The following is a 15,274-nucleotide window of genomic DNA, read 5'->3' on the forward strand; positions in this document are numbered from 1 at the left end:
CCAGCATAAGACTCTGACAAGTGACTGCAATGTTTCAGCAAAACACTGCCAAAGTGCAGCCAAGAAAGCCAGCAATAAAGTGGTCAAGAATATTCAATGGTCTCAACCCTGGCTGCCCTTTAGAAACACCTGAGCTGCAGGTAGGGCTTTAAAAAATACAGATGCAATGAACTATCTACAGGTGGGCCCAAATATTAGTATTTTTAAGAGCTTCCCAAGTGATTCCAATGAGCACCCAGGATTGAGAACCACTGAATTATATTATCCAACATAAAAAAAAAAAAATACTTGCCTGCTGAAAACAAGAGTTTAGATTCCCATTTGGTTTCAATCCATCAACTTGAACATGGGAATTCTTAGGAACTACTGGTTTAGTTAACAGCCCTGGACCCCTAATGGTAGAAACCCATGACAAACAGTAAATACTACGCAACCAATATGGGTAAAACAATGGGAGTAACAAACTACCTTCAGAGTTCTGGCAATGGTTTCCATAGCCACCAGTGGGGAATCAGTGAACAGGGCAGTGGGCAACTGTGCAAAGTCTTTGGTCATTAATTAAACTTGTAACTGCCATAAAACCAATAAAGCATGAGCCTCATTTTATGACTTGACCAGATCAGTGATGACAAAGACAAGTAAGTACAGAAATCTCTTGTTCTGGAAAACAAGAACACCTTCGAAGTATTAATTCTAATTCTCAAACACACTTACTTTGTGGTTAATACATGAATAATTACATTAGCTAGGGCAGACTATAATGAAAAATAAGTAATTTGAAAACATTTTTTACTTTAACTTTAGAAATGTTAAAAGCATTTGATAAGAAAAATAATTCGATGAAAAATAGAGCTGGAGGAGTTTTAAAGAGATCACCTCTGGTTTCCTCTGAGACATTTATCCATCTATAATGAGTATTAGTTGTTGGTATGTAGCAATGTGTTTCTAAATCTGTTAGGAAGTTGATTTTTAAAAATGTATTAAAATGCACTTTAAAAGTTGCTCTGTTCACACATTTCAACTCTTCTGGCACAGTAACCCGTATTTTTATTTATAATGTCAAGTGCTTTCTAAAAGCACAATCAAGAACAGTGTGGCCAGCTAACTAACCATGTCATTGTGTCAAATATTCAGCTAGACATTCTGATTTTATTTCTAGAGAACATCTAGTTTACTTATCAAGGATAGGACTGAAATTTCTGAATCATTATAGAGGCCAATCGTTTAGGTATTTTTCTAAAGTATAACTAACAAGATCTAAATATTTCTAGTTTTCCCATAGACAAAAGGGCTTGAGCATGAATTCATCCTTTTCAGCCTACATGTTGGTTTGAGGAGTAGATAGTAGAGGTTGTTCATGAAGGATCACCTTTTTTGGTACCTTTCATGACTTATGGGGTGGGGAGAAGTATATAGCCTCGATGGAGAAGAAAGGACAGTCCCTTTTTGTTTCTAGGATTCCTTCTTGGAATGCTGCCTGAATGCCAATGCATGCAGTCACCAACATAAGCAGTCAACTTAAACTGGATATTAAAAACTTAAGTGGTCAGAGGCTGCAGTTTAATCATTTCTAGGGCCATTTAAATATTTTCCTGGGAAAACGTCAGATAGCTGTCATGAATGTATCTAAAAGTGGGTACTTGGAAATTAAAATGCAAGAATCAGATTCTCCCTCACCACACCCCCACCCACATTTAATTACACACCATGCCAAGGCAACCCAGGAAACTCACACTGACAGGCTACAATAACTAAAGCTGGGTTATGCAGGTGTGCTCTGTGCTCTTCCAGATAAAACCAAGGTCCTCTTTTACTCCTTAAGCTCATCTCCTCCCTTGACTGTGGAGGGCTTGATTGCAGCTGAACTCTATTTGCACATTATTGGTGGCTAACGTATACCACCACAGGTTATCATTCTCCTATATGTCTTGACTTCCCAAGTTCTTCAGGTATAAACCATTTTCTGTCTTAGTTGTAGTGCCACACTTTGCATATAGCTGACACTAAAATGCATAGCTATCAACTGACCTGAATGGAGAAGGCAGAGAATAGACTTTAAACATTCTTACTGAGATATGAACGACTTGCTGTTTGGAAAAATTAAACAGCTGTAGTCATCACCTGCTGTCAACAATTCCCTTTGTCGTTTATGACTGGACATCCAGGAACTCAAAGCCATGCTTTAGCCAGAAATTAACTACACACTTTAGGATTCATTCAGAGTATGTCAAAGTAAACTTGCTTCTTTTTCCAGAGTGCAGGTGCATTTCATTAATATCCATTGAAAATGATAAAGCATCAGTTTAACAGAGGAAGATTTTCGAACAGTGTCAGCTGAAGGGCTCACGAAGGTAGTAAACAGATTTTAACTTTGTAAAAGATTTTCCTCAGGGCTGAAGGGCTTTTTCTCCAAGGTCTGAGAGAGATGTCCTAGATCTATAATTTCAATCCTTCTGAGTCAGCTGTCCCTTTTGAGACAGATAAAAATTATGCATTTTCTTCATAAAAATTCCAAATACAAAACTGTTCATGAAGCTATTGGATCCTAGGGTAAGAAGCTTTTGCTCTAAGGGTGTTTATGCCAAAAGTATTTCCCTGAAATAGGCCTGGATGTGTCCGTTGGGTGGGTGAGTGGGTGGTGGTGGTGGGTGGTAAGAAACCAACGAATTTTGTAAAATTTTCCCAGGTGAATCTGATGGGCAGCCTGGTGATGAGATACTTTTATAGAAAAATTTGCTGAAAGGGCTCCAAGAAAGAAAAATCCAAGTCACCTTTCTCATGACATAGGAAGACATGGAGGCTCAAACTCTCCCTGTCTGAAGTGACTCTCCCAAGTTCTTGCACAGGCAGTGTCAGAAGTCAGCTGACTCCTAGGTCAGTGGCGTTTCCCCTAACTACATTATGCCATGATATACTGCAGGGTTCCAGAAATGTTTGTTTTGATTATTCTGATGCTCTTGTAGCATCTATTAAAATAAAATTGTGATAAGAAAAATAGGTACTAAAGATGAAATACTGCCATTTGTGAACAATGAATGGATCTTGAGATAATTATGCTAAGCAAAATAAGTGAGATGGGCAAAGTCAAGAACCATATGATTTCACTCATAGTGGGATATAAAACAGAAAGCAACAAGGAACAAGATAAAAAAAAAACCTCATAGACATAGACAATAGTATGGTGGTTACCAGATAGAAGGAGGGGGAGGGTAGATAAGGGTAAAGGGGGTAAAATATATGATGATGGAAGGAGATCTGACTTTGGATGGTAAACACATAATGCAATATACAGATAATGTATTAAAGAATTGTATACTTGAAATCTATATAATTTTATTAACCAATGTCACCCCGATAAACTTAATAAAATTGAAAAAAAAACCCAAACAAACATATGTTGAAATTAAAAAAAAAAACAGGTAGTAGAACAAGTGAATAATTTGAAGAAATTATTTTTAAAAATACTAGAAATGGTATTTTGTAACAATTTATTTCCCTGCATTTGCTTTGGCTAACATCTCTTTCTACAAAGTTGCTCTCATTGGCATGGGAATTACTTCAAGTTCATAAATTTTTAACAAAGCAAAGATAACTAAGTGCAAAACTGGAAGCTGGTTTCAATAGAAGTCTATAACTCATGTGGCAGGCAGTTAAGTACACTCATAGTTTTGTTTGTATTTGCTCAGAGGCAGTTCTGTATTTTTAACTATTTGTAACTGCAAGTGATTTGTGTAGAATTTTCTCTCTTCTTCCTCTTCCAGAAGGAAAGAGAGAGAGAGAGAGAAAAGAAATATTAACCCACTCCTCAAACCAAAACAGGAAGAATAAACATTTGATTTACAGGAAGAATAAACATTTTTCCTAAGGTTTCTATAAGAACAGAAACTTATTTCCTCTTAACTTTTTAATTCTATGACGGAAAACATTAAACGCATGAAACTCTGACTACCAAGAATCAAAAAGGGCTTTATAGAACATCTTTGGTCACCACCAAATTCCAGCTGCATCAAAACTACAACATTGTCTCTAAATCCTGGAAAAATATTTGTAATCTTTTACGTGAAAGATACATAGAATATGTATGATCTAACTATTCTTTAAAAAAGTACGTCTCTAAAATACAGACCCACACACATACACACTTGTAATACCAAACACACCCAGAGTTACCCGATGAGAGGGTGGGGGAGGGTATCACTCTTTATTTTATGCTCTTGTGAACTGTTGATTTGTTATAAGCACATACTAAAGTTTTAATTTTAAGAAAATAGATACGAGTTTAGTATTATTATGCTGCTAAAAGTAATGCTATTTTGCATAGTAAAATGTGATATGCTCGAATCTTCAATCCTAAGCAAACTGAAGACAAGTCTCTAGATTGGAAACTTATAATACACTTAATTTAATTGTGGCTTCGTTTTGAGCTTTCCTACAGATTCTGAATGACTCTGAACTGAAAATTTGTTTTCCCATTTTCATTTATTTCTTTGTTTATCAAGATAAAAATTGTTAATTGGGGAAGTATAATAATTGAGGGGAAAAGGTGATGGTCAACCAAAATTATGAAGATAAAAATTTGGATCAAAAACAAAAGATCATCTGTGCAATTTTTATTTGGCAATTTGTTGTATATCTACATTTCCTTTCTGGAAGTACTAAAAATAGCAACAGCAATAACTGCCAGTGTTTATTGAGCATTTATACTCCAAGCTGCAGACTGTTCCAAATGCTTTACCTTTATTAACTCACTAAATCTTCATTTCAACCTTGTGAGGGAACAAAGACAACTTGTCCTAGTGGCAGAGAGTGTTGGGCTTCAGAGCCCAAACTTAATGACTTCTTTAAACTAAAGGACTAGGTTCACTTAAGTGGTCATTTATATGTTCTTTTTGGTAGATATCAAACCCAAATTCCCTATCATTTTATTTGGGGAATTAAGTTTGAAATGAATACCTTTCTATACCCCAGTATGCCCTTTGCTACAGAAATGCATGACAGTATGTGAGCAATATTCTCTACTGTATGGTGTACACGGTAAGCCATAGTGTATTTTGACACACCTTTACTCTTCACAGCTTGTAGGTACTGAGAATCTCTACCTTACTAGATCAAGCTGCTTTTGTTTTCAGTCCATGTAACTAACACCAGATAACAAAAATTCAGTACTCAGGGTTGAGTTCCTAACCGAATTCCTTCTCCATTAGAACTTTAAAGCAAAATGTTTAAAATGCAAATATGATGTAATTACAGAAATACTTTAAATTTGTTCTTGCGCACTCTGAGAGGGAGCTGCCACTCTGACCAAATAAGTGCTATTCGAAATATTTATACTTTTGTGGGTGAATGGTATAGTCTCGTGCACTGTGGCTGATTAATTAGGTGTTCACTGGTGGGGTCAGATCTAAACAGAGATGTACGGAATGTCAGTGTGACTGGAAATACCAAAAAACACTGTAACATGGCCAGACAAAACTTTCTCTCTGCTCTTGATGCTCAGGGTGTTGGGCAGATTACTCCAACGGTTTGGATGAATATTTTTGGCAAGAATGTGAAATAGAAACCTCAGTTTCGGGAGGAGGGAGGAAGGCTGGCAGGGAAATGCTTTCATAATGGATGATCCACTGTACCATCTGTGTCTGGAGATATTTAAGAGTTTTATTTTGATTTCAACATCTGACATCATGATTTTTAAAAAGAAGTGGAAACAGACATATTATTAGTTACTTAAGACTTTGCTTCAGTTCACATGTCATTTTAATACTATTTTAATCATTTACTCTAAAATGACTCCCATGTGCATTTCTTAGACTCCTTTGATTCTAAAAGGCAAAAACCCACATATCAGCTGTCATGGTCATGTTCATTTTTCCTTCTATAATAAACTATTGGTTCCACAGTACAGTGACTAAAAACTAATATTAATTCAAGATTGAAAGTGGAAACCTAGGAAGATATAAGGGATATATTTCAGTACATTTTAACCACTGCCCTGTCAGGCTATAAAGGGAAACAGAAAGACTGAAGTTTTTGTTAATGGCTTACTTACATTTAACTCTGCACATCTTCACATTATAATTAAATTTAATGCACACTATACAAGTCACCTTATATTCACTTTACATGTTGCATTTGGTCAAAGTGGAGAGTATGTCTGTAGTAGCTTCCCAAACCCCACACTACAGTTCAGCATGACAACAAAGGAAACAACACTCAACATGTACTGGCACCACCACCAATGGCAACGAAGGCTACCCTGTGCTCATCGCATGCCAGTGACTAACACACTGGTAACCTTTTAGGGTGGGTGCCCTGCTAATCCCCATTTTACGATGAGGCGGAAAGTGACTTTCCTTCCCCAGGTCATGCTGGAACCCAGTCCCAAGATGATATTGTGCACTCTTAGAGACACATGCAACTGATAACAATAGAAGTCATTTTAGTGAGGCTTGCAGGGAAATATTATGTTATAAAATCTTCCAAGGTAACTTACCTATTAGCTTAAAAGAGGCCTCCCTGGACCACCCTGACCAGCAGCACTCACTATTCCTATAAATGGAGCTCTTTTCTTTACAGTACATATCACCACTGCCTGACATATTTTAGGTCTACTGCTTATTGCCTGTGCCCCCAACTGGAATGTAAGCACCACGCGGGCAGGAGCCTATACCTATGCTTGAAACAGAGCAGGAGTTAATAAATGAATTAATGGAGTCTCTCTCCCCTCACAAAAATTTTAATTGAAAACATTTTACACCAGTATTTTTTATTGATAACATACTGGTAATTGTGGTTACAAACCGTGATGGACTTTTTCCAAGTTGTTCTACATAAAATGAGCAAGTAAATAAGTAACCAGAAGACATCGAATCAAACCAGCAGCCCCAGTAAACAGCCCCTAGGCTAGCCAGCACTAGTTTGCTTTTCCTCTTCTAGCCTTAGTCCTCACACCAGACAATAAGAATCAGCAGAATTGATTGTGGTTCTCAATTCTTGGTTTTCATTCTACTGATGACCATTCTAAAGCTTTGTCTATGATTCCAAAAAATGATTCCAGCATTTAAAAAATCTTACTTCCTAGAAATACATTGTCCCCACTCTTCCTCATCCCCAAGTCCCTCAGAGTGCCACCTACCTGCAACTTTACCCAGACTCATTTTGGGGAAGTCAGGGTTCCTCAGCTCTTCAGTGCTTGCAGACTTCATGACAGAATTGATCGACGTTAGGGTGCTGATGAGCTGTGAGTTGAGAGAGCCAATCTGTGAATGAGGTTCCCCAAAAGCTTCTGCCAGTTCACTATAGTTCTCGGCCAACAGTGTCTGCTGTTCGGCCAGCAGCTTCTGGACGCGCTCAATGTAGTGATCCAAGCCAGTCATCATCCCAGAGGGAGCCTGGGGCTGGGGGCTCTCCACAGACTCTCCTACAGGCTCATCCCCAACACCTACACTCCTCCTGCTAGTTGTCAGCCCCACAGTCAATGGGGGAGGACCACAAGCTATGGTCCTCATTTTGAGACCAACTAGGTAGTTGTCATTAATGTTTATCTGCCCCACACTTGACTCTTTGGTCTTCACAGCTGATGGCCTGTCAAACCCAGAATTGCCAGAGAGCACCGTTCCAACTCCGATGGACCGTGTCTTGGTGGAGGAGTTGATGTCCTTGACACGGCCTTCTCCTATAGCCACAGTCCGCATCTCTGCAGTCTGGGTGTTGGTCTGCTTGTCCAACATGTGGAGGGAAGTGTTGGTACAGGATTCTATAAGGATGGGCGTCTCAGTGTTGGTGAATTGGTTCACCTGTTCCCAAACTGTACTGGTATGCTGGCTTGTGGTATGAGGCACTGCCATGACAGCAGCTTCCATCTGGCCAACAGCCTCTGTATTCGTGCTCCGGGAGAGGCACTCCTTCGGAGAGCAGACGATTACATTGACAGAACAATCTCCACAACCGATGGAACGCACTTCTTTGAGATTCAGGTTGGTCTTGAGGAGTGTCAGGTCGTTCACAGACTCCTCTGTGTTGCTGCCTGTTTCACAGATGCTGATTTCCATACCCATGCTCTTGTCACACGTCTCCACAGACCTTCCAGTACATTGGTCACGCATTTCTACCCTTTCCTTAACAATCCACCAATTCATGGGCAGCTCGGGCCCCACGACTTTATTCTCATGATTGGGCTGGCAGGAGATGCCTATGTTACTTGTTTGCACAGAGGTCCCAACACATGTGTCAACAATGTCCACATGACTGTCAACCATTTGGTCTCTCGTCTGTACCACTGCCTCCACCATCTTGCTGAAAACAAGCGGCTGGGCCATCATGGCTTTGTCAACTTTTTTCCTCGATCCAGCGGCCTGCAGCTCTTGCTTGAGTTTTGTCATCTCTCTGTCATGGGTGGTTTCTTTAAGCTGTACTTCCAAGCGGTAGATCTTTTCCTTTAAGGCCTCTATAGTCTGCTGCTGCAGCTCAATTTCTTTGTCGGCCTCAGTAGTTACTCCAAGCATGGCCTCTGTCACGCTGACCCCAGAACTCCTCGTCTCAGTGACTGTCCCTACACTGGCATCCTTATAGGACCTGGAGTCCCTATGGTACACAACAATGTCATTCATGTTCTCATTGGCACCTACAGCTACAGATCGGCACTCTCGAGGGTGACACTCCCCATTCTCCCTGAGTTCTGAGGAGGCCTCATAGCTGCTGTCCTGGATCTTCTGCTCCAGGGCCTGCATGTCTTCTGTGAGCTGCCGGAACTCCTTTATCCTCTGTGTACTCTGCTCTACGCTCTCTATCTCTTCTTCTTCATAGTCAATGTATAATTCCCTGCCATTTCTCCGGGCCCTGGAGAGCTGTTCCAGCTGGCATGCATTCCCAGCACTATAGGACCGCTTCCTCACACCGCAGACATCGTTCTGGGATGCAGCTTTTTGGTTTTTCAGTTGCGAGGCCAGCTGCCTTTTCTCCTCTTGCAAGACAGAGATCTTTACCTGGAGCACGGGGATGGTTCGCACCTGTTCCTCAAGCTCCTTCAGGCGTTTCAGAGCAATGGCCATCTGCTCGCGGATGTGCTGCAGGTGCATGGGGCTCACGTTTGTCACTGGAGTGGAAATCCCTGAGCTCAGGGGGCTGTGATGAATGGAGCTCCCCATGGAAGAAGTGGTGGCAGCAGCTGGGGCATAAGCACCGTAATCCCCATTGCCTTGGTATCCATTCTGAAGCTGGTGCATGGCAGAACTGTGGTTTCCAGAACCCATAAAGGAGGAGAGAGAGCTCGTGGAGCCCATGCCTCCAAAACTGGCCAGCCTGGGCCTTCGGAACTCACCCGGTGTCACCTGCATAGTGACTCTCTCCTGTTCTAGTCTTCTCCGGGTCTCCATCAGTGTCTTGGTGACATGAAAGTTGTGCTTTGGGAGTTGTGGTGAGGGAGGTGGCAGCTGTCGACTTTCTGGGATGGTAAGAAAAGTGGGTGAGATCTCCAGAGGGGCAGGTGGCCTTGGGGCTGGAGTTGACGTCACTTGGCTTCTGGCTAGGAGGAAGCTGGGACACTGCTTGTAGTCATCACTGTTGGAGGATGAGAGGGATTCAGTGGAAACCCATACACCTTGCTGGCCAGCTGTGGCCCTGCTTTCTGGACATGGCACAGATGGCTTCCGCCTCTTCTGGATGTTCAGTTTCTTGATGGTGTTTCCTTTCTGTATGTCATCCACATATTTGAGGAAATCTAAGTCTAGCTGAAAACCATAGGGAGTCTCCACAAAATAAGGATCTTTCTGTTCCTTGTCATGGTCTCCATTCAGAACATCGTCTGCTTTTCCTGAAGGAAGAGAGAGAAAAATAACATTTTAATGTCATGTAATACACATAATGGTAAAAATATTTGTGTGTGTCGCAGTATGGCAAGCTGGTATGATTTAAGAGTTGACAGTCCTATTTTCTAATCCTGGATCTACAAATGAACAGCTAGACGACTTAATAAACCTCTGAGAACTTCAGTTTCCCCCGAGCAAAAAAATGAAAATACAAGCGTTTAACTCATAAAGTTGTTAAAGGAATGTAATAAGATAATGACTTTAAAGAGCCAAGGACATGCATAGTAAGTCCTTACTAAATACTTTATTTTTTAAAAGAATGCATTAAAAAAGCCTGAAAGCATTTTTAAGTAATTTCATTTGTTGTCTACAGTCCCCTGAAGTATGGGTAGCAGCCATTAAGACTCTATTTTATAAAGTGTGCTGAGAGGCACAAAAAGTGAAGTCTCAGAATAACTGACCGCGTCAGTATAGATTCAGGAAGCCTGGGACGTGAGTTCTCCCACCTACTGCAGACCATGCAGCCGTTCTAAATGGTGGCCAAGCGGCCCCAGTACACCTTTCTTGCAGAGAAAGCTGAGACACAGGGCACATTGAGTGATTAACTAGAGCAGCATGGGTGCAAGAACATAGAGGACAAACTTCAAATCTATGTTATGCCTTCCCGTTTAAAAACAAAACCAAACCCTGTGCCAACGAGAGAAAAAGTTTTCTTCACGTTGCTTTCTTTTGGATAAAACATTTACTATCCCAAGAATACCTTGTTTTGTATTTGTGGGGTATATGCAAACAGATGCAAAGGGGAATGAAAATAAGGGCAAACCTCTATCCAAACACTGGATCACGTGGCATTCCATAAATGCTACTTTTGCCTAAACCAAACATTTAGAAAAGGAAACAGAAGAACCTTTCAAGGCAAAGACCTTGCTGCTGACCTGAGCTATGCATTTTCAACTGAAAAGCAAGGCTATTTTTGTTGATTTAGATTGTAGGATTAAGTAATGTGTTTTCCTACAGTCGGAATGAGAAGCTCTGCATTTTTAGAGCTATGGAAAGGACCCAAAAACAATAAGTAAAAGAAAGGCAAGCCATCAGTACCCCGCCCCTATCCTCAGTATAAAAACCCACCTGATTGCTGTCATGATCCAAGCACTTCCAGCAATTCGGTTGCCTGCCTGCGCGCTTTCCAACCCCAACAGCGCTGAACATTTATACCTGATAATATGAATGCTCTGAGTAAACCTTTTGCCTCGGTTTGCCCTGTTTCCTCGTTTGCCCTCTTTCCTCTGAAATGTTGGAAAGAAAAGTACAAAAAGAAGATTGCCAAGCAGAGGACTAAAAAGGCATATATTCTTCGTGTCTTGATTAAAAACATTAGATTGTTCTGACTGTTAGAATTTAGGCACTAGATTTCAATTCTAAAACATGAGGAGAAAGAATTCTATTAGAACGAGGTGCACAGCACCAATCATTTTCTAGTCTAAGGAAGGGTGAGCTGGTGAAGAGCGCCTGAGTCTGGAAATTTGTGCTCATGCTAACAGAACCTGTCTTCTCTCTCTTTCTTAATTTCACATGGACAACGCACTCACTCAAAATATGCAGCCAGACCTGTTTCCAGTGCTCTCTGAAATTCCACAAGCAAAGAGAAACTGCAGGCTCCGGTGTCAGGGAGAGGCAGGCAGATCTGACACCAGCGGGCGCTTCTCAATCAGGCTGCTGGAGACCCTGCGGGGTCGCAGCTGCCAGCCCGCCTTCCCTCCGCTCGCGCCGGCCACCGGCACTTCAGCGGCGGCGATGAGGCCCCGCGCGCCGGCCCGCTCCGCGCACACCTACCAGGCGCCCGCTGTGCCCCTCGCCGGGCCGCCCCGCTGCACCGCACACCAGCTCGCTCACGCGCGGCGCGCCCGGGCCCTCCTGCTCGGTCGGCTCCGTTCTTCGCCCCATAAGGAAAGGAGGCTCAGCATTCGTGTAAACTTAGCCGGACCACGCGCAAATACCATAGGCCGAGTGTTCACCAATGAAGTCTCCCTCCGGCTTCGGTGACACCACCCCCGCACACTCAGCTGTTCGGCATTCCCTGCTTTCTTAGTGAAAACAGGAAACCGGGATCCTTTGAAAATGTGTGTTCTTCATTCCAGTGTTGCCAGAAGTAAAAATAAAGCCAGCACTTTAACCATCTCCACAGAGAGGCTCTGTCTGCTGGACCAGTCACTTCTTCATGAAAGAGTTTGTGTTCCTCTATGGAAACTAAGCAGCCTCAGCCTTCAGTCACCTGAGGAAGTGAGAGGCACAATCGGCCCCACTGTTCTCTGCAGGTTCTAAAAGCCCTGGCAGTCCCCAGTGGTTCCAGAGCACTGCAGGAACTCTTCTCAGGACTTGGCTCATAATTAGTGACAGGTAGTTATGCTTCAACAGTGATCTCAACTGAGCCTTTGCCATTCATGAAAGTTTCTTTAAAAAAATTTTTAAACACCTTTTTCTAGTTACAAAAGTAGTACGAGTTGTAAAAGTTATGTGCAGTCTATAAAAGAAAAAAAGTCACTCATCTCACCACCTGGTGGCAACTGGTAATATTTCGTTGTTAACTCCTAGGTTTTTCTATTTAACATATTTACTTTTCCCACTTAAGCATTTTCGATAGGGAAGGTTCATTTTTATCTATTTTCCTTCAAACAATTTTTAAAAATTCACTGATTTAACATCAGTATTTGCAACAAAATACATCACATTTTTCAGTGAAACTTAACTGTCACATATTAAGCAATTCTTAAAGTTTACCAAAGACAAGGTCACAATGAATTATTCCCAGATGGACTCTGTGGACTTCTAAGTCTGGGATCAGTAAAGGTTAGAATTTTACCATGTTAGGTTTGATGATTTCCTAATATTGCTTGGATCAGACTATCCTAAGGATCTGTAATCCAAATTTCACACTCCAGCAACTAAAAAAGCAAGCTGTGTTCCCAAGTTGTCATTTTTACAAACGACTGTCCATAGTATGAATTGTTCTACAATTAGATATCCAGTATCATTATTTTTTATCTCTTCCTTACTAGTGTACCTTTACATACTTTAACATAAATATGGCACTTACAGGGCCCTGACTAATTTCCCAACTTTTCTACATATGTAGTCTTATCTCCCTATACTAGAAGGTATCTTGAGAGTGACAAATTTAATTTTCAAAATATTCTTCACTGTTCCTCCTTTCCAATCACACACTATAAACAAGATGCTGGGAACAAAGTAGGTGTTTAAAAATGTTTACTGAGGGAATAACTGAATATACGGTGTAACATAATGAACTTTGAAAAACATCTTAATACTCTTGTAGATCAGCGGTCCCCAACCTTTTTGGTACAAGAGACCGGTGCTCCTATGAGAATCTAATGCCTGATGATCTGAGGTGGAGCTGAGGCGGTGATGCTAGTGCTGGGGAGCAGCTGCAAATACAGATGAAGCTTCACTGGCTTCATCTCCTGCTCACCTCCTGCTGTGTGTGCAACCCAGTTCCTAAGAGGCCACACAGCCTGGGGGTTGGGGACCCCTGCTAAAGACAGAGTTGCTTGTTCTATATTAGTGTTAAAGAATAGTCTTACATGAAGCGGTTTCAGTGGTTATCTTTAGGTTGTGGAATCATGGGTGGTTTTTACGTTCTATTTATATTTTATGAATTTTTATAACACATAGGTATTTGTCTTTTAAAAAATATGATTACAAGAAGTCACTGTTTGGAAAGCAATAGGAATGTACTGAAATCAACTCCAAGAAAGTTCATTTGGAAACGGGGTGAACAGAACAGCCATGGCAAACACAGCTGGATGTTCCTCAGTCTGTGTTATCCCATTCTTCCACACTAATAGAATTCCCTGTGTTTAGCTGGGAAAATATAAAGACTTTATTTCCCTAGTCATCTGTATTGTTAAGTATGGCCATAGGAAAAAAAAAAAAAATCTCCCTTAAAAGACACAGGAATAGGTCTATGACTGCCTTCCTTCCTTGTTCCTTCATCTTGCTGTCTGGAATGCAGATGTGATGACTGGAACACTAGCTGCTATCTTGGACCATAAGTTCACACACAAGGATCGAGGAACAATGTGCTAAAAGGAACCTGGGTCTCATAAGAGCTTTGTGGATCAAAGCCATTATGCTACTCCTAGAGAGCCTGCCTCTACATTTTTATGTGAAAGAGAGAGAAACTTCTATTTTGTTTAGCTATTGTATGTTTTGGGTCTCTATTACTTGGAGCTAAACTAAATTCTAATGGATACAGTAGTCTCTCCCCTATGTCTCTACTCCCAGATAAAAAAAATTAAGACCAGATCTTAAAAAGAAAAAAAAAAAAGCGCTAAATAATAAACTGAAGAGATGTTACAATAAAACTTTTTAATTACATTTTGATTAATTCAAGAATAATTAAAGAAGTGCAAAAAACAACAGTTTTTTAAAAAAAAATCTCTTAAGTGGGTTATAAGGAGACTCTTAACTGCCTAAAAGCCTTTTTTGGACTAACAGAGCTATGCCTGTTTATACACAGCCAAAAACCACTGGTGATATCTGGAACTGGAATTCCGAAAGTAACAGCTTCCAACTAAACATTCTAAATCAGAGGGCTGTCCCTGGTGTTTACAAAGATTTTCTGAATGTCTGGAAATCCAGTGCTAGAGACTGCTTCTGGCACCACCTCTACCATCATTATATAGCATTTACTGAAAGCTTAATTAGGTACAGAAAGTGGTCCTATTCAGTAGAAAGAGTAGGAGGAAGAATTTATAAGAAATAAAATGAGTCTAGCTGGGAGACAAATGCCAAACACTCTAAACATAACACTAATTGAGATTAGTTACAAAAGCATATATTATCAACAAGAACAATATCATAGTACATGAATGAGTGATCGAAACAGAATGGAGTTAACCAGGAGATGAGTTCTGAAGACAAGATAAGTGATGACAGAATAAAAGAGAAAGAAAGGTAAATGGTAGAAAAAAGCCAGGGCAGAGCCTGTTGGTGCAGCTCAAAGAAAGATGAGGTTAGAAGAGAGAGGGATGACTGAGTAGAGAACAGGCCTCCAGACTCGGGTGTTGGACCAGGGGAATCCTGTCCGCTTAGTCACTGTTAGATTGCACACCAGGTCCTGTGATAGGGGCTAAAGGGCATTGATGAAGATTGTCTTGATAAGTGTATGTGGATTACACTGAGGTAGTGAAAAAGGTTAAATTCAAGGAGACCAATTAAAATGTTATATAACCCCCAGGTGTGACGTGAGGACCAAATAAAAAATTTATAAATACATCCAACTTATATGTATAATCATTATCATTAAAAAAAAAAAAAAGCAATCTTTAGTTCTCTCTCTTCCTCTCTTTCCTCCTCTACCTCCCCCCCAATCCCTCACTTACTCTTTACCAGGCACTGTTCTAGGACACAATGTGAACCAAAAAGATAAGGTCTCTACTCTCACAAAGCTC

The 15,274-nt window shown here is 40.9% G+C and overlaps 1 protein-coding gene across 9 annotated transcripts in view; it reads right to left on the minus strand.

Annotated features, from left to right (window-relative positions):
- The window catches only part of KANK1 (KN motif and ankyrin repeat domains 1), a 177,218-nt gene that overhangs the window by 17,242 nt on the left and 144,702 nt on the right, over nt 1–15,274 (minus strand). For all 9 annotated transcript variants that reach the window (XM_039888254.1, XM_039888187.1, XM_039888430.1 and 6 more), the window contains one exon: nt 7,133–9,808. In XM_039888254.1, the coding sequence (XP_039744188.1) occupies nt 7,133–9,808 (2,676 nt within the window). The remainder of the gene's footprint in view (nt 1–7,132; nt 9,809–15,274) is intronic.

Source organism: Pteropus medius, unplaced genomic scaffold, assembly GCF_902729225.1.
Source record: "Pteropus medius unplaced genomic scaffold, Ma_sr-lr_union100, whole genome shotgun sequence".
NCBI lineage: Eukaryota > Metazoa > Chordata > Mammalia > Chiroptera > Pteropodidae > Pteropus > Pteropus medius.